At 55.2% G+C, this 22143-nt stretch overlaps 1 protein-coding gene across 5 annotated transcripts in view; it reads right to left on the bottom strand.

Annotated features, from left to right (window-relative positions):
* Positions 1-22143, bottom strand: part of SHANK3 (SH3 and multiple ankyrin repeat domains 3) — a 372706-nt gene that overhangs the window by 14385 nt on the left and 336178 nt on the right. For 2 of the 5 annotated variants that reach the window (XM_075506645.1, XM_075506615.1), the window contains exon 21: positions 16671-18996. In XM_075506645.1, coding sequence (XP_075362760.1) covers positions 16671-18996 — 2326 coding nt within the window. Of the gene's footprint in view, positions 1-12387; positions 13550-16670; positions 18997-22143 lie in introns of those variants that run through there. The other 3 variants (XM_075506886.1, XM_075506724.1, XM_075506800.1) reach the window with 3 other exon arrangements.

Below are 22143 nucleotides of genomic sequence, written 5' to 3'. Positions count from 1 at the left end.
GCTGTCGGTGTCCTGGGCTGCATTAGGGACAGCGTTGCCAGCAGGTCGAGGGAGGTGATCCTTCCTCTCTGCCCAGCACTGATGGAGCACACCTGGAGCACTGTGTCCAGTACTGGGTTCCCCAGTACAACAGAAACAGGGACTTACTGGAGAGAGTCCAGTGAAGGGTCACAAAGATGATTAAGGTATTGGAGCATCTGAGAGAGGAGCAGAGACTGAGAGAGCTGGGACCGTTCAGCCTGGCGAAGAGAAGGTTCAAGGGCACCTCATCAGCGTGTATAAATACCTGACGGGGGGAGTAAAGAAGATGGAGCCAGACTCTTCTCAGAGCCCATGACAGGACAAGAGGCGTTGGGCACAGACTGAAACACAGGAAACTCCACCTGAACATACGAAATCCCTTGTTCGCTGTGAGGGTGACCGAGCACTGGCACAGGTTGCCCAGAGAGGTGGTGGAGTCCCCATCCTTGGAGACATTAAGAACCTGTCCTGGGCATGCTGGTCTGCCTAGGTGGCCCTGCTTGAGCAGGGGGAGGACCAGATGATCCCCAGAGGTCCCTTCCCACCTCAGCCATTCTGTGAGTCTGTGAATTCAGACTGCGGGGGACCAGCACGGACCTGCGACCAGCCAACAGCAAATGTCCCCATGAGAAAGCAATGAAATGCCCCATGAGAAAGCCCATTCTGACGAGTCCTTCCTTTTGCTGGGCCGCCCCGCGGCAGAGCTTTATGCAGAGTGCTTGAGTTGACAGACCTTCCTATGGACCTTCCTCCAGACCTTTCAGCCAGCGTCCTCAGCCTCCTCTGCTGCACACGCAGCAAGCAAACAGCAACATATTCCTGCAGCACCATCAGTGCCCGACTTTCCCTGCCAGCCCCCACCATTTCGGTATCAGCTTTCACTCCTCACTGCCTATGGTGCAGAGAACACTGCAAGCATCGGGAACATTGCCAGCATCAGACGGCCACAATTCATGGGGACCATGCTCTTTGGCCTGCAGAATTTAGCTGTTGCCCTCAGCTGCCCTTCTCTTTACATTTGTTAGCACTGAACTTTCTCTGCTATCATGCAGGTCACTCATTTAGCTTGGCTAGTTTCCCTCTAGCTCTTCACTGTCCTCTCCAAGTTCAATGTCCCTCAAAACTTCACGTTTTCTGCAAATCATGAATTCTCATTAATGACAGTGGTTTTCATACAATTAATAAATCTATGAAATGAAGTGGGACCCTACTACAAAATACCTGTCTGCTATTAAGCTTTTCCCACAATGAAAACTGACAAGCTGCTTCTACTCTTCATTGCTGGTATTTTTTCTCTGTAAAACGTGTCCAGACCAAAGTCTTACTTCTTGCTCTGAAAGAATTCCTCAATATTAATAGTCCCTCTCCTATGCCTCCGATGCCCAGCTCCTGAACCGCAGCCTGGAACAAGGGCTGCTGACTTTGCTCCTGAGACGGGGCAGCTGGCAGGAGAGCACGAGCTTGCCTGCCCAGGAGTGGCCTTCCTGAGGAGCGTCGAGTGTGGAACAAACACAGCTCCCTCGAGCCAAGAGTCTTCAGAGTCAGAGCATGCCGCGTTCAGCTCAAGTCTCATCGCGGTGTCTAACCGCTGATCACAAACCACGAACAAGCCGCTTGTAATTTTCTGTCTGGCGAGGGGAATGCAAAGGAACCCAAAGCGTCCCTCACACATTGCTGGAGGTGCTCGGCCACCATGCGGGCAGCACACCAAGACTTCAGTCCCCAGATGAGCGCAGACCTGCCAACACTGACAAAGTGGAAGATACCCAGGGCAATGGAACAGTCTGCAGAGGACAAACTCCCTGCCTGAAGGCACGTGTACCACTGACGCTTCCCTCCACCGGGGACTAGTTAGAGCCAGTGTCTCCCGCATCCATGTCACGCCATGGTACAATGCAAACCTTTTCTTTTTACAGAAAAAGGAGGGGAGAGATTTTAGTTTCTACATCTAAGAAGTGAAGTTCTTCTGGATTTCCTCAGTCTGCTTAGGATCTGACTTCCTTCTGCTTATTGCAAGAGCAGACAAGGGACGAAGTCCAAGAACTAGCACAGACTCAGCATCCTCCTTGACTCCGGGGATGACAAAGAGATGGGAAAGCTGATTCCTACAGCTCAAGCAGCAAGTGAACATGTAGCAACCAACGGTGTGAATCAGGCCAGCTCTCTGCTGCCGTTCGGATGTTCAGCAAGAGACCCTCATTTAACAATGCAAGTTTTTAATAAACCCTAATGCCAGATCACAGAGGACCAGCAAAGTTTGTAGAACACGCTTAGGACTGCAGGACAGTAGTGCAGTGATGTGGCCAGAAGCTCCGCGAGCACAGGAGTTACAAGTGGGGGAATGCTTTACAGTACAGCTGTAGACAATTACTTTTAAAAAACGGAGTAACATACAAAGTCACTTAAGCCGTGACTTCCTACATGCCGTAGCACAGGGCGGCAACTCCTGAACTGCTGCTGGGCCGAGCTGCTACGGCCACACTGCAAGGGCAGCACCGGGGAGACTTTCTGGCTGGGGCGGGTGCTGGAAGCAGCCTGTGCGTGTTACAGTCAGCTGTCAGGAGAGCCGGGACCCACCGCAGCAGATCCCGGCAGCACGGGGCGAACCCTGGTCTGACCTGCACAGCCGGCTCAGCTGGCCTGGCGCGTCGCAGAGCACGATCAGCAAGGGACTTGCCCGTGGTCAGGGACCACCATCGCGCACAGAAAACACCGACTATGGAACACTCTGTGCAGTCTGGCGGGGACAGGAAAACGAACAAGTCCGTGGAAGCCAAGGCAAGCAGACATGAATGGAAAATAAGGCACGCGTGTCAGGCTGGAAGGTGATGTGGACCCCGCTGAAGCAACAAGGGAAGGCCCGTCCGTTCCAGCTCTGGATGCCTTCAAAGCACAGCAGGCAGCTCTGGGTGCACCTCGGGGAAATGCCCGAAGAGACAAGCGGTGGGGCCTGAAGCTCTTCTCACCTGAGAAGCACCTCTGACCTGGAGGAAGCTGTGCTAGGTTTAACGAATGATCTGCCGGATTCTTGTCTAATCACTTTAAAAAGAGTAAGAAAAATCCACTCCAGAAAGCCATGGCAATTGTCACTGTTTTACCTCATCATGGGAGGACAAAGCTGAAGATCTAAGCAACTGGATGGTATCACTGATGAAACCGTTGCTTCTGCTACTATTCGTTTACCATCTCGTAACGAGTAACAGTTTTTCTCTTCTTCACTCTACATGAATTCCTCCGCATGGGAATACGGCCCACCCCTGCAGGTGTGCAACCGATGGAAAAGGAGCCAAGAGCTCGTGACTTTTCCTTGAGCTGACGTGGGGAAGCAGAGTGTGTGTGTGCGTGTCTGTGTGTGTTGGGGGGAGGACAAGACGGGGAACCCCAGCTGGTGCCTGGATAACGGAAGGATGAAGCTGCTGCTCTGAGGCTTTGGGTTTTGTTGCAGTGCAAGGTGCAACGGAAGACCAAGTCCTGACCTGGTGTGATGCTGAAAGGACGGCATTCACCCGTGAACTGTCCACTGCCCCAGGCCCTTCTACGGACGCGTTGCCTTTCTTATGGAGAGTTCCCCTATCAGCCTGTCATGGTCAGATGAGAGCAAATTGCACTTTTGCTGGGTTTTATTTTTTTTTCTCCCCCAAACTGTGTGTAAGACATTATCCCAATAAAATACAGAGGCTGGATTTGGGAAAAAGCGAGCCAGCCATGAAAACCCTGGAGGTATATTCCCTTTTGTGGCTTCTCAATGTAATGCCTCCTTCCTGTTTCAAAACTGCCTTTTTTTTCTCTCTCACGCCATCATTTCCCTCTTCTCTCTGATCACACTTCTGCAGCCAGAGCAGTAGTCATTCGTGCTGTCCACTGGTAGAGCATTTTCCCCTGACCTCAGAAGACTAATTGACCTTCCTAGCTCACCGCACCGTCCTCCAAACTTCAGCAGGACCTGTCTTCGGGGTCAGAACAGCCTGTCCTATCTTCTCCTGGGCTCCTGGCTCACACTCAGGAGCCTGACCCGGAGCAGAGTGCCTCTGTGCTCAGCAGCCTCTGCACAGATCACGGGAAGGTTAAAGCTGCTGGCAGAGCTGTAGCATTGGACGCGGAGCTGTCATTTACCGGGCCCCTGGTAGCACCTAAAGGCTCAGAAGTGAGGTCCTTGTCCAAAAAGTGCCCAGAAAAGAAGGACTCGGGACTCTTCCTATTTATTGGTCCTTGCTGGTCTCCTATTTATTGTTCCTTGCTGGTCTCAGATGAGCTGGGGGAGGGCACGTTTGTGTCTGTTTTTCAGTTCCCAGTTCCCAGCACTGAACCCTGAGGGCCAGGACGGAGCATCCTTCTCCCGGCAGCCCTGACGGTGGGCACCATGCAGGCCATGTGAAGCCCTGGCACAGCACTGCGTGCCCTGCACTGGAGCGTACGTGGGAGAGCCGGGCAACACGGCTTCACGCGGCCTGCATGGTGCTTACTGCGAGTGCTACGGGCGAGAAGAGAGCAGTGTGTGTTGCTTGAAAAACCCTGGGCTTGCCTCTTGCTGCGCTGGAGGCCCAGGACGGTACCAGGGCTCGGGCAGGGCAGAGGCACCGCGGCTGGCTGGACACGGAGGGTTCAGTCGAGGTGTTTCATCGCTTTCCTTCAGACCCAGCTCACCTTGTGAATCTCACCGACCACTAAAACCTGAGCCTGGGTTACGGGCTCTGCTTTCTGCCCGGTGCCAGCGCTGGGCTGGGCACGCGGCCGAGCACCCCCTCGCCGTGGCTCGCGCAGGCTCGTGCCCGTGTCCCGGAGCCTGAGCTCCACCACGCGCGGGGGAAAGCAGGTCTGAAGCTTTACATTTTAGGTGACAAATTTTGTTGCAGGGGAAAACGACCACAGTCTGCAGGGAATGCCTGACCCTTTGTGAAACTAATGAGAGGGGAAGCTGGCCCATCAGTGTTTTAACTGTGATCACACAGAAGGTTAATCTACAGGGTCAGAAGACAGCTAATTACGTACACAGAGCTAACCCCGTGCCTCTAGCCAGCAGCAAGCACTGGTGCATCTGAACTGATGGTGCCTTAGACCTGTTGTAGAATTGAGTCTCCTCGCTTGTGCGCCCTAAAAATACCCTGGGTTTACAGCACCCCTCCCTTCCAGGGAATTAAATGCAAAAACCTTTGCTAAGAAAATGTCAAAGGCGCTCAGCTAAGCAGGCAGCTGTGAAACCCAGCATGGATTGCATATCCAGGTTCATCGCTGATCCTTTTGGACCAAGACAGCAGCTAACCCTAACCCCTAACCTCTTCAGGCAGCAAATGGGCATAATGCCACTCGTGACGGGCCCTGGGCAGAGGCAGTGCCTGCTGCTCCCCTCTCCTGCTCGTGTTTATGCAGCCCGCTCGCACGCTGAGCACGGCTCCTGGCAAGGGTGCAGGGAGCGGTGGGGAGCGTGGCGGGCACGCAGCCCGCTGCCGCACCCTGAGCACGGGCACGGGGCTGCAGCCCACAGGAAAGCACCGGCCAAGGCTCTGATGCATTCACGCTCACCCCGCTGGAGCGGAGCCACAGCCCCGTCTGCAGCATCAGGCCCCTCGTCAGGGCTGTGCTCAGGGCTGGCGGGGCGGGCAAGGTGGCCGCAGCTCACGCTCAGAGTTGGGCAGGGATGCTGGGCGCGGGCGAAACAATGTCCAAAGCCTTCACACAAACAGGGCTGTGCAACAGAGAGGAAACATCAGCTGACAATCACGGTCAGTCAGATGGTGCTGGACGGGAGCAGGCACTGCCATTGTCTGAAACGCCGGCTCAGCGGAACGGGGACGAGCCGGCTCCCATTCAGCGCGGCCAGCCATCATCCCTGAACGCTTTCGGACCAGCTGGTGCTGCCACTGGGGCTGCTGGGCAAGCGTCCTAACGACGTGTGGGCAGAAGACAGACTGAGCAGGCTAAATTCGCCCTGTCCTGTGCCAGGCAGCACAAGGCTGAGGCATGAGCCACGTGCCTGCGGTGCTAACACGGGCGGCAGATCTCCCCTGGGTGCAACCCTGAACACTCAGACGCTCTGCGACACCAGCAACAGGACTGAATGCATGAAGACACGGGCATATGCGATGACATGAGGACCCTCCCACCGCTGACCACAGGCAGACGAAGCAAGATTTGCTGTGCAGAACCTGAGGCAGGAACCTCTCCGCCCAGCTCTAGCCAGAGCAGCGCTCCGTCCCCGGCCAGACCTAGGGGCTCTACAACCTTTTGCTCCACCAGAAGGACTGAAGTGGGCCAGACGGCTTCGGAGTCTCCCACACCTCTGCTTAAACCAGCCGTGTGTTACAGCCTGGGACTGGAGCAGAGCCGATCCCTGGGGAAGGCATCCGCACGGCTGTCTGGAACGCGGTACGGCAGCCACCGCCAGCCCAGCGGGGGTGCAGGGCATCGGGCAAGAGGAGTTTCCTAGCGCTGCTGTTCTGCTCTCCCGGGACCGGCCCTGTCCAGCTGGGCACCGGGAAGGGGATGCAGACTCGGGAATTCACCGCTTGGCAGAAAATGACAAGTAAAATCAAACATGAGACTGCCCGGAGCCCTGCATAGGCTCTGGGGTTGCGTTCACACGTGGAAGCGACACAGATGTAGGTAGCTAGTTTCATACACACTACGGGTAAAAAAACAGGACAGACAGACAAACACAGAAGAAGCACAACCAAGACCACACAGCTGGCCATGCACACCGGGGAAATTCGCCTGGTGGACACCCGGACCAGGGGCACGTGCCACAGCTCAAGCCCTCCAGTGCCCACCCAGGCCTGCGGGTCACCTCCTGGTGAGGGAGAGGGATCCTGCCGCTCGGCCCAAGGGACCTCGTGCAGACAGGAATGGCCTCTCGCAGGGTCTCACTGCCTGGTCCAGCCTGCTGAATGCAGGCGGCTCATCAGCCACGGGCTTGCGAAGGGATTCCAGCAGCTCCGGGAGCAACTGAGACCTGCTGGGGACATGGCCAAGGAGCTCTGCCAGCAAGGACACGGAGACCTGCTGGGGTCGTGGACCAAGGAGCTCTGCCAGCAAGGACTCCTCCAGCGGCAGTCATTAACCAGTTTGGGAGAAGGGGGCTCAGTCTTCTGTACCCTGATTTCCCTACAGCTGTCTCAGGTATTTGTGCCAACAGTGACCTCCCTGGGGACACCGTAAGCCAGGCGCCGTGGGTCACCAGGCTGGAGCTCCCGCAGCTCTGGGGTGCCTGCCAGAAGGCAGCACTGCCCCGCTGGTCTCTTCCAGGCCCCCCCTCCCCCGGTCAGCCCAAGCCCAGCCTGCGACGGCTACATGACGGGGGAGCAAGAGCCCCTCTGTCTCACGGGATTTTTGCTCCAGAAGGTGACGCAGGGACACCCCACGACTGGGAGGTCACGGCCCCGCGGGGGGGGGGAGCCTTGTGCATCAAGGGCACGGGGTGGGGGAGCTGCTGGGGCTCAGGAAGGGGATGTCGCCTCCTGGGGCGGCGGCCAGCTCAGCCCCGCCCTTGCTGGGGTCCCCCCCGCCAAGGGGGCCCTGCCCCTGCCCCTGCTGGATGTCCCCCGGGCAGCTGCGACGGGGGCACACGGTCTCGTCCGGGCCACGGTATGAATCCCATGGAAGCCCGAGGGAATTTCCTCAGTCGTCACCTACGAGCAGCAGCACACAACATCACAGCACAGGGACACGGACATGCTACCGGGGCACGCCAGGGCGGGAGGGGGACACTCACATGCCAGAGCAAGCGCCGCTGCCCGCTCTCGGCCAGCCGGGGAGGCGAGAGAGCGGGGAGCGGGACCGGCACGGGCGTGGGGAGACGAGGTGAGTTTGCTATGGGATGAGAACATGCTCACTTACACAACTCGCCCACCCTCCGGAGGCCAGAGGCGGTTCTAGACAGAGCAGCGCGGACATGCAGATGGAGAGCAGGAAGAGAGGCAATGAGAGAGAATGTTAGCTCCGGTCCGGGGCAGCAACAAGACGGAGAAGAGCGAACGGACTTCATCACGCAGCCCGAGGCCGGCGCGGGGCCGAGGCCGAGCGGCACCGCGGGAGCCCGGCCGCGCCGTGAGGCCCGGGTGCCTCGGCGGGGCCTCCCACGCCGTGCGGGCCTGGGGGCTCCGGCGGCGGCGTGCGCGGCACAGCGGTGCCCCGCGCCGGGGACGGGGCAGGCCCCGCGGCGCCAGGAGCGCCGGGCAGAAAGGCTTCGCCATCTGGGGTGCGTGGCCGCGCCCCGGGCAGCTCTGGGGAAGGGGCGATCCCGGGGGCAGCGAAGGGACCCAGCAAATGGCCGACACGGGGCTTTTGGGGCCAGTGAAGGTCGGGACGTTCCACACCGGCTGCGGTTACGTCCGTGTGTTTACTACAGGAAATGGGACATTCATAATTGCATGGATTCGACAGCCAAAGCCTGAAGGATTCGACAGTGCTAGTTGTAACAGCTGGGAGGAGAGGGGGAGGGGGGAAGAGACAGGGAAGGGAAGGACAGAGATTGGGGAAGGGCAGAAGAGGGAGGGGAAGGAAACAACATATGCATGAGAAAAAAATGCTCCACAGCAAGAACAAGAAAGAGCGGCAAATACAGTTCAACATTTTCTGACTTTACCCAATAGCTGCATTAAGTGCTTTGCTTTCACGATTGTGAGAATAACGGCTACAGCTCAAGGTCCATGGAACATTATCAGGGCCTTGCAAGTGAGTTAGTGTTTCCCAGAGGGGATAATCACAGTTCCTCTGGCACGGAAGTTTGCTTGGACCCCTTGCTGAGGTCTGTGCAGTGCCAAAGGACTTCCCCTGGGCTGGCAGGGGAAAATTCAACATTTGCTCTCTGGTGAGCAGGAGGGACATATCGCAGCTCCTCGCCCGGGAAAGAGGCACCCTGCACCCGCTGCCTGGGTGCTGGGCTGCTCCACTGAGCTTTCTAAACCTTCTTCTTGTGCATCGCAAAATCCCTCAGCTGTGGCTATCGGGAGGGAGCAAGAAGCCTCGTCTCACCTAGATGACATGGCCCTCTCCTCCAAGCAGAGACTCCGCATCTCCCCGCTCTGCAGGGCTGTAGCAGGGGCTCTCAGCAACGGTTCGGTTTGGCACGCTGGCTACAAACACCAGATGATCACTGCTTTCATTCAGACTTTTATCGCTTTTCTGCAGGTGAAGTGGCCGCACACAGAATCGGAAGAAACGGCCGCGAGCCGTGCAGAGAGCACGGCCGCCTCTGTCGGGAGCTGTGCTGCTCCCGGCGGGGTTTGCTTGGCCAAACAGGGGACTGCAGGTGGAAAGCAGCGTGGGTAGCTGCTGCGGGTCACTAATAGCGGGGTCAAGCGAGGACTGCGCTGTTCCAGCTAGAGGACCTAGCCTGGTGCTGCGCAGCTCGCAGTGGAGGCACTCGGGCAGCCCCAGGGCGGGCTGGCCGGCCGAGAAGGACGCGTGGTTATCCCCTGGGGAACGCCAGGCACCTCCAGGACGGTGTCCCGGCTGTGTCATGGTGACCAACCTGCTATGCTTGAGGAGTGATGTAGAAGAGCAAGAGGACTTCCAAACGCACTTTGAACACTCTCCCTCTCGTGCGTCTCCATACAAGAGGGTCTCGGCCTCCAGCTACGGTTTTTCTTGGGTAATTTTGCAGATGGTGCTGTAACCGGACTGCGAGTCTCTCAGCCATGAGCTCTCGCCTGCCTGTGCTCCGTCGTGGAACGGGGAGAATCGGGAGCAAACCCGGGTATCAGTAAACATTTACAACAGCGAGGTTCTGGCAGGGTCAGAGCATTATGGACGTAAGAGCTGCTTACGCCTTAACTAAACGTTACATCTCTCGTTGCAGCAACCCTGCTTTGTCCTCATCTGATCTCTTCTTTGTAGGAAAAGGAAATTTAGGGCTAGTATCCATAGGAGACTTCGTCTCCTCGTGTGCTGCCCCTGGGACTCTGCAAGCCAATCTCCTCCTAAGCTTTCCCTGGAGAGCGTGCGCAGCCGCGGCAGACTGCCTGCAGGACTGCCCCAAGGAAGCAGGCAGGCCTCTTTCCATGCGGTTGCTTTGCCTCCGGGTTGTTGACAAAAGAACTGAAATTTGAATGGGTCCCTTCTTATTTCTCCATACAAGAGGAAAAGCCCTTTTTCTGTGACTTCCACTTCTAGTCCGCTAAAGCCCTGAAAGGAACAGCCCTTACAGCTCTTCTCCTGTGCTCGGGTGGTAGAACAACTGCATTGTGAGACCTTCCCGGAGCTAGGCTCAGCAATGAGGGAACCCTTCAGGCTTTAACTCTTCCCTCTTTTGGGCCACTTGGGCACTGTCTTGGTGGGACCTGGAGCTCTTCTCACCGAGGTCTAGACAACCCCTCATTGCTCTTCCCAAGTCTCGCTCTGGACAAGCATGAGGCAGTCACGGTTTGCTCTTCTACTCACTCGGGGGGATGAGTGGATGAGCTGTGATTAGTAGATGTTAGTGACCAGATGAGGTGAAGCCAGCTGTGCTTGCTGTGACATGGACACATGCTGAGACTTGCTACCCACAATGCCCCTGTCTCCTTGTAGGCAATGCACGTCAACATCAAAAACAGGCCCCCGGCCGCCAGTGGCAGGAAGCATTGAGCTGGTGTCAGATCGGTGTGTCACCTCGGATCGAGGGGAGCGCTTCCCTGCGGTAGGTGCTCTCTCAATGACTACATTTTCACAGCACCCTCTAGAAACTCCTGTCCTCTTTTCCAAATACCCAACCTCCATCACCTTGTCTCTAAACAGCCTGTGCTTTCCCACTCCCCTGCTGTCTGCAGCGCCGTGTCTACGTGGAAAAGCTGCAGAGGTGGCCCGGGCTCCGGAGCGCCCCATCCTCAGCCTGACATCCTGCGGTGAACGCTGGGAAAATGCCATGGCAACCAGGAGGGAAGAGCATCCTCCGGCACGCCGCGCTGAGCTGCCAGCAGAACGCGTGGCGAGCCCCCCTGCCGCCCGGCAGCCCCTGCCGCAGTGCCGGTGGCCCCGCTGCAGTACGCCTCCACGAGCAGAAGCCTCCTCCCATGGGAAGGGGAGTCCTTCCCATGGGAAGGGCGCGAAGGAAGCACTCTTAGTTACCTACAGAGATGCTTTAAGCATCTTCAAGTCCAGCTGCCGCAGGAAAGCAGATGGTGACCTGCCGAGCCTCCGTCACGGGACTGCAGGTTTGCTTTCCTCTTCGGTGGCTGCACCAGACACGTGAGGAAAGGTGGGGTGCTCGGGGGAGCTCGGGGCTCGGAGGACAGCACGCTGCTGCGAGCACTGGCTGGGACTTGCGTCTCCAGAAGCTGCAGCCTTTGTGGCCGTTAGCAGCCCGGCCGTTCCAGGCGGGGCTGCGGGGACACCCGGCTTGACGTCGCCAAGGGACGCTGCTGTCGCCTGCCGAGGGGCTTCAGCCTCCCGGCACAGGGAGGCCGGGGGCTGCTGCCGGCACCCTGCCCGGCCTCCTGCTGCTCAGCTGGAAGGCCGCCTCCTCTCCAAACCTCAGTGCAGTATAAATAACTTCCCGTATGCCCCAAACTCCCTCTAGGGAAGGCGCTGAGAAGCGCGGATCTCAGCTGGCCTCAATGCCAATCTCCAGCTTTTCATCAGCTCTCCACGGACAATTCCCTTGACTGTGGAAAGAAAGCTCAGCTCTGCTTTGCGCATGAGTTTAGACACCATGAAGAGACAAAAAGCCTACAAGGAAACAGGGGGTTGTATCTGCAGCGGCCGAAAGCTTGCACCAGAAATGTTACACCATTTAACTGAAACAGAATTAATTGATGAGTTTATATAGAAAGAGGTAGCTTTACCCTAGGAGCTAAATGCCTAAAAGGCTTATTTTTCTTCTCTCTCTCTTTCAGATCTGTAGAAATACAAAGCAGTTGTGGGTTTCCAGAACAGCACCTGAAAAACTCAGTTTTGCATCTAAAATTCTGCTTCACATGATACATTTGGCATGTTTGGCTGTTGCTTAAAGATAAACAAACAAGCAAGCAAACAAACAAACAAAACCCTTTGCAAAGCACCCGCTAACCCAGGTTCTTGGCTGCATTAGCTGGAGCCCCAAACCGGAACCGTGTTGACACTTCAGATGCTTCTGGCTTGAGTCAACATGAGCTCACATTTAGCTTTAAGGGCGGGCCGATCGGCATCACACCAACCCCGTCAGCAGAGGTGGGAGGTTGAGATCTGAGTGTGACTATGCACAATGAGGAATGACACAAGCCCGATGAGGCTGGATGGCCATGGCCAGTCACAGGACAAGGGGACGCTGCACAAGAATGCCATCTCAACACAGGGTTTAACGTTGCACATTGAACGCGTGAGTCACCCTGAAGCGCATGAGTTCAGCCTCTGGTACTAATGCAGTTCTTCAGCTGGCATTTGCATCGCTAGCTATGACTCACTGGATCACTAATCAGAAACGTACACCTCTCATTAGTTAGCGTCAGCTTTATTGTGGTAATGGATGTCACACAATGAATCCATTTCAGCGTTCAGCAGCAGCTCTGAGCTGCGGGGTCCTCGCACTGCTCCTGCTCAGTGGAACGACTGCTCGGCATCTGCTGCTGCATGAGCTCTGTCCGGGGGTGGCTGGGAAGTTCAAGTCAGAGAGACGCCAAGACGTCGGGTCACTCTCCTGCAGCTCAGCTTAGCAAAGGCTACTGTGTGCTGGGACACCGGATCTTCAAGGATCCCATTCATGTTAAACATGAAGATAGCCGCTGCTGGCCTCATGTCAGACTTCAGAGACATGCTACGTCAAAGTAATGGTCAGGGTAGCTCCCAGCGGAGCACAGTTCGTGTGTCCCCAACTCAAGGGTCATCGCTTATTCCCACGGGACAGTACAAATGGCAGTTGTCACTCTGCTCTGCTGTCACTGTCACCGCCGAACTACGGCGTCTCGGTGAGGACTGTGCAGAAGGCTGTATCTCAGCAAGCGGGCACACTACTGCTTCGGGAGCAGAACCTTCTCTGACAGCACGCAGTGCACGGGCACGGCAGAGCTTCCCTCGCCACGCTCAGCCCTGGCTGGTCACACAGGGCCCGAGGAGCGGGGAGGATGGAATAAATATCGTCTCTATCGATTGCCTTAACTCTGACCTTATGTTCTCATTCTCAGTATTTCTTGGCCTCTTTCTCAGTCCCTCTTGTCAAACGTCCTCCTGTGGAAGACCGTCTTGGAAGGAGATACAGCCAGAGTTAGAGTTATGGAGAAAGCAGTTTGTGTCTTCTGTTCCTGGGGTCCCCAGCCAGGACCCTCACAGACCTCTGCAAGAGAAATGCACCGGGGCCTGCTCTACAGCCACCACGTGCAAAGAGAAGTTACCTGCTCTTAGAGACAACTACTGTAAATTCAGAATTTAATGTGCTTAGAAAGAAACTCCAGCAACGAAACCTGCCACCGCAGGAAAGCTGCTCCGCCTGCTTCAGCAGCTCCTGCAGCCCCTGGAGGGCACCGGCAGCTCGTGGATGGCTCCTGCAAGGGCACCTCATCGTCCCGAGTCCCATGGAACTCCAGGACACCTCTGGCTCTAGGTAAGAGCTTCGGTTTGGCTCACGACCCTTTCTGGAGCAGAGCTAGATGTAAGAAAGACAGAAAAAGCTGCAGCACAAGTCAGGCCACAGCCCTTTAGTCCTCCAAATGCCCCGTGGAGGGGCTCAAATGGACTTTGGCCGCAGCATCACCTGGGCTTTCACGAAGCCTGGCCAAAGGGCTGCAGCACCCTTCAGCCCCTGAGGGGATGCTCAAGGGCCGTGCCCGCTGGCAGCGGCAATCGCCAGCACGGTTCCACCTCACTCCTTAGCAGCACTGCTGTGTTTAGGGGTGGCTGTGGTGGGAGGTTTGGGTAATACTGTCGTTCTCAGGACAGGCCCAGGGACTGGAAAATGTGTCCTGATTTGGGTCATCTAAGCTTATCTAACTGATCTTTACATTACTTTCTGAATTTACAGCAATTTCATAAAAGAGAGGAATCTTCACAATGAAGGAGAGTGGCTGACAGCATTAAATATTCTATTTACAGCTGACTTCCTGGGAAATATTTCAAGTCTTTGACATCAACTGGGAGCATAAAAATTTCAGAGATGAAAGGCCATGACTTTCAGAAAAAGAAATGAGAACGTTTAACTGCAGGACAGTTGAAAGTGCCAAACACTTGGTGGCAGGGTGGGTAAGGCCAGGAGGATGGACTGCACTTCCCCGTGCAGGGGGACGGCTCTCTACAGAAGGTGACATGCAGCAGTACCACGCCACGGGGCGGGAGCTTAGGCAGGGTCTGCTGCTCCTGGGAGAGACGGGGCAAGGGAAGCACACTGCCTACTGGAAGCACAGGAGTCAAAGGGAAGCAGTGGTGGAGGACAGGAGAGGTTCAAGAGAGGCAGAGGATGGACAAGGGGTACCCCCTAGAAATGGGGGGTACTTGCAGACCTCTGCCGGGAGGCTGCATGAGGAACAGCAGATCAGCCGTACGGGGTGATCTGGACGGACACGGGAGGCCAGGGAAGGAAAGGGGACAGGCAGCGGGGTGGCTGCGTTCTGACACCACGGGGAGTCACAAGGTGCTTTTCGCTGCTGGCTCTGGGAGACCAAAGGGGCTGAAGGCAGACGACCCAGCAGCCCCTCCACCAAGCCCGGGTGAGGGAGGGCCAGCTCGGCCCCAAACCAGGTCTCAGCAAAGGGCCATGCCTGGCATGGGTAAGCTGTTTGAGATGCCACGCCTGGTTGTCATTAAAAGCTGGTGACGTCCAAGTTCTCTAGCATCACTGAAGATATGCACAGTCAGCACTTTTTAGGCACGGCGTGCCTGATTTCAGAAGGGTCCCCAGATGCAATTAAACTAAGTGCATTCAGCACAGGACCCCGTGGTTCCCAGCTGAAGCAGTGCAGGGAGAAGGGACCACGCGTGAGATACCGGTCTCCAGGGAATGGCCGTAATGTGCATTTGGGGCCGAATCCAGAGAGACAGAACAGCGTAGCAGGGCAAGATCCAGAGATGTGACTCCACACTGCAGTCGTAACTACAAGTTTGGTACCTACGGAGAGGAGGACCAGCAGCGCACCCAGGCTGGCACTGCCAACACAGGCGCTGGCAGGGAGACGTGAGCCAGCTGGAGGACGGAGCTACATGAACGCTCCCCTGGGGGTACGTCAGGGTAGGACGCTTTGTCCCTCATGCTACAGCTTGAAGGGTCACCAGCTGTGCTAGCACCACGTGGACCTGTAACCCATCACTGTGATGATCCATCTGGTTAGAAAAACCTTTCCAAAAGAAGGGTTCCCCTTAGCTCAGAGCTCCCTGCTGAACTGGCACCTCGCTGACCCCCAGCAACCATCCACTGGTGACGCCGGTGGGACCTGCTTACTGTGGCTTTGCTACTGTGGGAGGTGTCGTGTGGCTGCATGCTGAAAGGGTAGAGTGAGACCGGAGATTTTGGTCCACTTCCTGCTGTAACTTCGAATTTCAAAGCCTTGTAAGGGTTCGCTCTCCAATCTCGGGCTCTAATTTAGAGTTTTTTGGTTTAGTTTAGTTTTGCAGTGAGGTGGGGATGTTGGGGTGAAAGCGTGGGGCAAAGGGGCCACTGCTGCCACAGGGGCAGCAGGTCAGAACAAACGCCGGGTGCCGGCAGGTCGGTGGGTGGCCTGGCACGGAGGACACACCGGGCAGGAGAGCAGCACAGGGTGGCACGAGGGACACGGAGAGGTCTGTGCTGCTCGGGGAGCGTGACGGTCACAGCTCCAGCATGGGAGAGAGAACCGGTGTCTCCTGAGTGCCGTGAGGGACGAGGGAACCCGAGTACGACTTTGTAAGAGAAAGAGGCTCCTGCGTGTCCTGGGGTCCCTCTGCTGTGGCCTTTCAGATCTCCTGGGCCGGCCAGGCTCTGCGCAGGTCTGTGCGTGGAGGAGGAGAACAAGGGGTGAGAGGATCTACCACGCTTAGGCGCTGCGTAGATACCTCTGAGCCAGCAGCCAACCCACTGGCCCACCGGCACGGAGACGTGTGTGACCCAGCGCTGCGCTCAGCAGGATATGGCCGCTGAGAGCGCCCATGGGAGGGATGCCTGGCTGCACCCGCCTGCCCGGAGCCACGCTTAACACCCCAAAACACCTCCCTGCAGGTCACCAGAGCTGGCTCGTTCCAGAAACGGCACCGAGCTCTGCCTCAGCGAACAACGGCCGGGGTGGTGCTGCCGTGTCCTTTCTAAGGGCTGTCACAGACCACCCTCGTGACGGCTCCCGCTCAGCAGAGACTGACCAGAGCTCTAATACGTAGTCTGACAACGTTTGGAGATCCTTTGAAATGAAAAGCACTAGAGAAACACACATTGTTATTAATTGTTCAGGAGCAAACATTTAGAAGTGAAACCCACGACTAAAAAGAGCAGCTTAACAATAGCATCGAGACAGAGGAGGAACATGAAACAACAGGAAGGCAATTTAAAGGGAAAAAGCAACAGTGCGAGCTCGCTACGTGTGCGGTGCGTAGAGAGGAGCCATGAACAAATCACACCAACTTCTGGAAAGCATGTCTCAGCATTGTCTCTCCCCGTGCAGCTGAGAAGTCCTGACATCTCTGAAATGCCCCTCAGAACACACCCTGGACCACTCGGCACAGTTACGCTCTGCTTATGCACCTCCCTGTCCCCCTGGTGCCTAAGCCCTGCCCCCGCCCGCTCCCCTGGCCAGTGACCAGGCTCTTACCGTGCCGCGACCACAGGTGACTTCTTCCCGGGATCTAACGTGGACCCGGCTGGTTCCTCCCCCAGTGATCGTGTATCCTTATTCAGTTGCTGTAGTCGGGAACTTAGCTCACTGATCACAGTTGGCTTGTCATCATCAGCCCCATGGATTGGCCTGCTCTCCATGGGGTCCCCCCATAGCTTGGACCTTCTCTGAAAGAGGTAGCGTGGCCGGCCAATGCTGGCTGATGCCAGAGTGGCCGCATGTTGCTGGGAGATGAGCTCGCTGTCCGAAGACTGCTTCAAAAGTGGGTCCCTGAAAGTAACTGGCCCCTTGCTGAGCTGGGACTTGAGTTTTGGCTTTGGAGGCACTGGTGGCTTCTCGAGTATAAAAGTTTGTCCATCCGCAAAGGAAGTGTATGTGTCAGTAGGCTCCCCGCTTTCTGAGGACAACGTAGACATGCTGGAGACCGTAGAGATGGTGCTTGTGGTCTCCAGGTGATGGTCACTTGAACTTCTGGTGTCCACCTCTTCCACTCCCGAGTCTGCAGCAGACTCTGGGGCTACGGGGGCATCAGAGGGCTTCCCTGAGGGTGTTCCGCCAGTGGTAGAAGGTGCTACTGCTGCCGCTGGTATGGATGGCGTGCTAGGCGTAGCCAGGTGGCTGACTGGTGTGCCAGGGGTGGTGACCAGTACCCCGTTTGCAAACTCATCTGGTGGAGGCACCAGCCCTATCTTGGCCAGCTCCTCCCTGGTCTCTTCGTCACTTGAAGACAACTGAGCTGGTGGGAGGGTAACCGTGTAGGGCTCCACTTCTTCCTCCGAACTCCCTTGTCCCAACGTCTTGTCAGAGGCTGGACTGACTGGAGGCTTTCCCACGGGACTGGGCTGGGTCTCTGCTTTGGGGGACTCTGCTGGCTCTGTGCATACTTCAGGGACAGCTGGTTTCTCCTCTTTTATCTCAAGTCCTATCTCGTCTTGGCCATTACTTGTGGCATGAACCATGATGAGGCCAGCGGTCTTCTGCTGTGATGTATCCACTATGCTAATAATCATGGACTTCTTGTCTTCTTGTTTCTTCTCCTCCTTCCCAGGTGTTTCTGCTCTTGCCTCGGTTTCTTTTCTCAGCGTGGATGGAGTCCCCCACTGGCTCTTAGCAGGGGCCAAAGTCCCAGAGTCTGTTCCGATTGCCCCTTTGCCTCCAGGTGAGTACACAGGGGACACCAAGCTCTCCAACTCCGCCCTCTCTGGTTCTTTGGTTTGGATGTCCACAAACAGGGGTGCTGCTCTGTCTGAGTCTGGGCTGTGGATTGGGGTGGGCGACCGGGATGGGACTTGAGTTGAGAGGGCCCGTTCCCTTGCGGCCAGCGCAAGCGCCAGTGGTGAGTTCGGATCCAAGGGCTTTCCTGTTAGGGGGTGGATGAACGTTGAGGATGAGCTGCTAATTAATGGCTTTAAAGCTGAGACAGGGGAAGGCAGTAGAACATCTCGGCTTCCTAACAACCGCTCATCAATAGACCTGGACTGCTGCAAGGATGGCATGTCGCTGCTGGGGGGGCTTCCTTCAATGGCCCCAACTGAGAGGAAGACAGTGGATTTCCGCCTCTCATCCAGACGACGGTCTCTGTCCTTCATGACTCCAGCGATGGCAGTGGCAAAGGGGATGCTTGTGGCTTCGACCTGAGCAATGCCAGTGTGGTGCTGATATTCCACTCCACTCAGGCGATGGCTCCTGCGGGTGGGAGAGGGCTCCCTTGTAAAGCCTCCGGTGATGGACAGTGCTGCTCTCTCCTGTGCATCCTCCACTTGTAACTGCTTAACAAGAGGACTCTTCTTTCTCTGTGGCTTGGTGGGAGCAAACAGGCTGACATTGAACTGACCCATGTTGGCATAAGGGTTGTCGATCACTCTCCCCTTCCTCTTCAGCTTCTCTGGAGGGGTTGCAGATGGGCCAGGCCGGGGGATCTCTGTTGGCTCCACGGGAAGATGAGAGGAATCCTGCAGGATTATCATGGATCGGGCCCTCTTCTGCCTTTCAGGGTAAGGAATGGAAGTCCTCCCCTGATCATACATCTCAGCTGCGCTAATGACCTGCGGGAGTCCATGGAGTTTAGCCTCCAGGCTTGGCTTAAAGCTTGATCTTATGGTATCATAAGCTCTTCCTGGGGGTGGAGGTGGCGAGAAGGATGGAGGGGGGCCTGTGTCAAAGTAATATGGAGAAGGAGGTGGGGGTGGGGCCGTTTGAGGTGGTGGTGGAATCCCATGTCCTTCCCTAACAGTGTCTTGCATTGATGTGCTCCGCGGAAACTTTCCATCTAGCAAAGAAGCAGCAAGTTTCTCGTCTTCCCCTGGAAAGCAAGAAGAACAGCGAAGTCAGAGAGGACGTCTCTAGAGAATCCAGAGCACGACAGTCGCCGCAAATTGGATATATGACATCCCTTTCTTCCCGCCACCCCACTTTCTTTCTGAGTGACTTTCCACTTCATCTTCTATTTGCTTGGTGCAAGCGTTTGCGGTTTGGCCCTTTGCTCACGCTCACTTGGCACAGAAGGGCGGCCGCAGACTCTCACAATGTCTTACATTGTTTTAAATCCATCAGACAGTTGTGCCCAACACTTTCCAACCAGGCGAACACTCTCCAGACCAACGCAACAGTGACAGAATTGAACACTTGCTCGATCAAACCTCCCGACACCCAACTGCCAACGTGTGAGACAGCTGAGTGCGACCAGGTTGCGCAGCTCCCAGCAAACAGTGCCATCTCCCATGGGCGGGTTCTCGCACTCTCCTGCTTGCTGTTCTCGTGTCACACTTCCCCCCTTTCCCCCGAGGGGTTACATATGCTTCAATGTGCTAGACTGAATTCAGAAGCAGGGTCTAGCAGAAACTTAAGTTATGTATTTCAAGAATTGCAAGTACCCAGGGAAGCCAGATTCTGCCATTCCTATTATTAACTTACTACCTGGGTGCACAGCAAGAGCTTTTTCAGGTACTTGTAATACTCAGTGAAAGAGTATAAGAATCTTGCTAAGTAAAGTAATAGGAGGAAAAATCCATTCATATAGCAAGTATGGTGCAAGTACTTGCACGGATGCTAGTTAACCAGCTTAGCTTGCTCCAGCCCTCTGCATCTTCACCACGTCCTGCTTTGCTCTGCTCATCTCCTACTTGCCATACCTCCTTCTTCTCAGTGACAGTTCAGCTGTTTTTAAGGTTTCAAATTGCTCTTGAGAGAATGCTCAAGATGGCAGAAAGCCACGTCTTGGCACAGCAGCACAGTGACCACCTGCTTTTTTGGCTCTAATGCTTTTTCTGTAATGTCCACCAGCATTCAAAGTGCTTTGGCAACCGTGCCTTGTATTACATCAGCAATTTCACCGACTGCCCGCAGATGCAGAGTCCGCTGGGGGAAAAAGGGAATATTTTGGCCAGTGAGCATTGAACTTTACATCTCATCACATTGATCGGAATATCACTGTGTTCAAAGCCATGCTATTTTTGCTGAACACAGTTTGGGGATTTTTAATACCAAGGTAGCATAATGAACTGGAAGCACGAAACAAGTTCAAAGAGAGACTGGACAAAGCCTTGGCGGATGCACTTTTTGTGGGCTATTATGTGCACAGAAACCTCTGAACTGAAGACAGTAGCTGCCTGGGTGAGTATTCAGGATAAGTATCATATACTTGCCCTGTTTTCACTCTTCCCTGGGCATCTGCTTAAGAGCAATGCTTAAGACAGGATCCTGCACTAGATGGAGCCATGGTTTGATTCAGTTTAGACACCGTCATGTTCTTAACAGCATGAAGATCCAAAAAAAAAGTCATGCCTTTATGCTTACTTCTACTTCTCACCTGGGAATGGCCAAGAGTTGAAACAAGGAAATTTATGCAGTGCTGAGCTCTGTTACCATGCCCAGACTGTTACAGAACACGGTCTAGTGCCATCAGAGCTTGTCTTTGGGATGTGCTGACCATCCTGTAGACAGGTACTACTGTGCCGCGTACAGAGCTATTTCAGGAATAAAACTGGAAAGCTGGTTCATCTTTCTCAAATTTCCTGATCTGCAAAGAGCAGGCTGGCCAAGCGGCTGCCAGGCCAGAGGAGACACTGACCACCAACAGCCACCGGCTCCTGCAAATTCTCGGCTGCCGACCGTGAACAGTTGTAGGTGTGGTAGCCCCCATTCTACCTGTGAGCTCACAGTCCCTGCTGTAAAGACCTTTTGATATGTTAAAAGCAAAGTATTTCAAGTGAAGGAATGGTGAAGGGGACAATCAGATAAAGTATACGTATTCATGGTGTGGGTATTAGTTTTTGTTTTATTTTACATACCTGCTTCTACAACTACTCATTTTATTCTCTCTGTTCCCCACTTGTTACTTTTCTCCACCGTAAGCATCTCTCCTCCATTTTTTTTCTTAAATGAGGAGGGGAGCACTATGGAAAATGATATCAGAAGCACTACCAAGTTCAATGACCAGCTAGAGATCTCAAAAGGACCTAGACCGGCTAGAGGAATGGGCCGGCAGGAACTCCATGAATTTCAACAAGGACAGATGCCAAGCCCCACACCTGAGAAGGAAGAACCCCTTGCAACTGGACAGGCTGAGGACTGGCTGGCTGGGAAGCAACTGTGGAAAAGAACTGGGGGGCCTTGGTATGCAGGGAGGTGAACATGGGCTGGCCCCGTGCCTCAGCAGCAAAGGCCAACAGCGTCCTGGGCTGCGTGAACAGGAGCAAAGGCAACAGACAGAGCAAAGACGTTATCCCTCTCACTCCCACTCATGAGACAACACCTACAATACTGCATCCAGTTTTGGGGTCCCCAATACACGAATACATCAACAAACTGAAGGGAGTTCAGCGGAGAGCCACCAAGATGGTCAGGGCTGGAGCTCTTGCTCTGTCTGGAGAGGCTGAGAGAGCTGGGCTTGTTCAGCCTGCAGAAGGAATGGCTTTTGGGGGGACCTAACAGCAGCCTTCTGGTACCTAGGCGGAGGTTATCAAGAAGATAAAGCCAGGCTTTTCACAGTGATACATGGTGGGAGAACAAGAGGCAACGGGCAAAGCTGAAACGAGAGGTTCTGGCTGGATAAAAGGAGAAATTTTATGATGAGGACAGTCAAGCAGCAGAACAGGCTGCCCAGAAAGGGTGTGCAGTCTCCATCCTTGGAGGTTTTCGAGACCAGACTGGATAAAACGCTGAGCAACATGATCTGATCTCATAGCTGACCCTGCTTTGAGCTGGAGGTTGGACTAGAGACCTCCTCCTTCCAACCTGAATTATCCTTTGATCCTACAACAGAAGAAGAGTGGCTTCATTCCAGTTCTGGTTCCCAAGCTGACTGTCTCTACAACCCCGCTCCTTGGAATAGCAGGAATGATGTCTGTTCCCTGTGAAAATGAACGTCTCCTATTGCTCCTCAGCAAGAAAATCAACACTCAGGAGAGATCACTGCTGGGAGAGGTGGGAGGAAAGCAAATTCTTGGCA

This window comes from Mycteria americana, chromosome 1, assembly GCF_035582795.1.
Source record: "Mycteria americana isolate JAX WOST 10 ecotype Jacksonville Zoo and Gardens chromosome 1, USCA_MyAme_1.0, whole genome shotgun sequence".
NCBI lineage: Eukaryota > Metazoa > Chordata > Aves > Ciconiiformes > Ciconiidae > Mycteria > Mycteria americana.
This window is presented reverse-complemented; position numbering and strand designations above follow the sequence as displayed.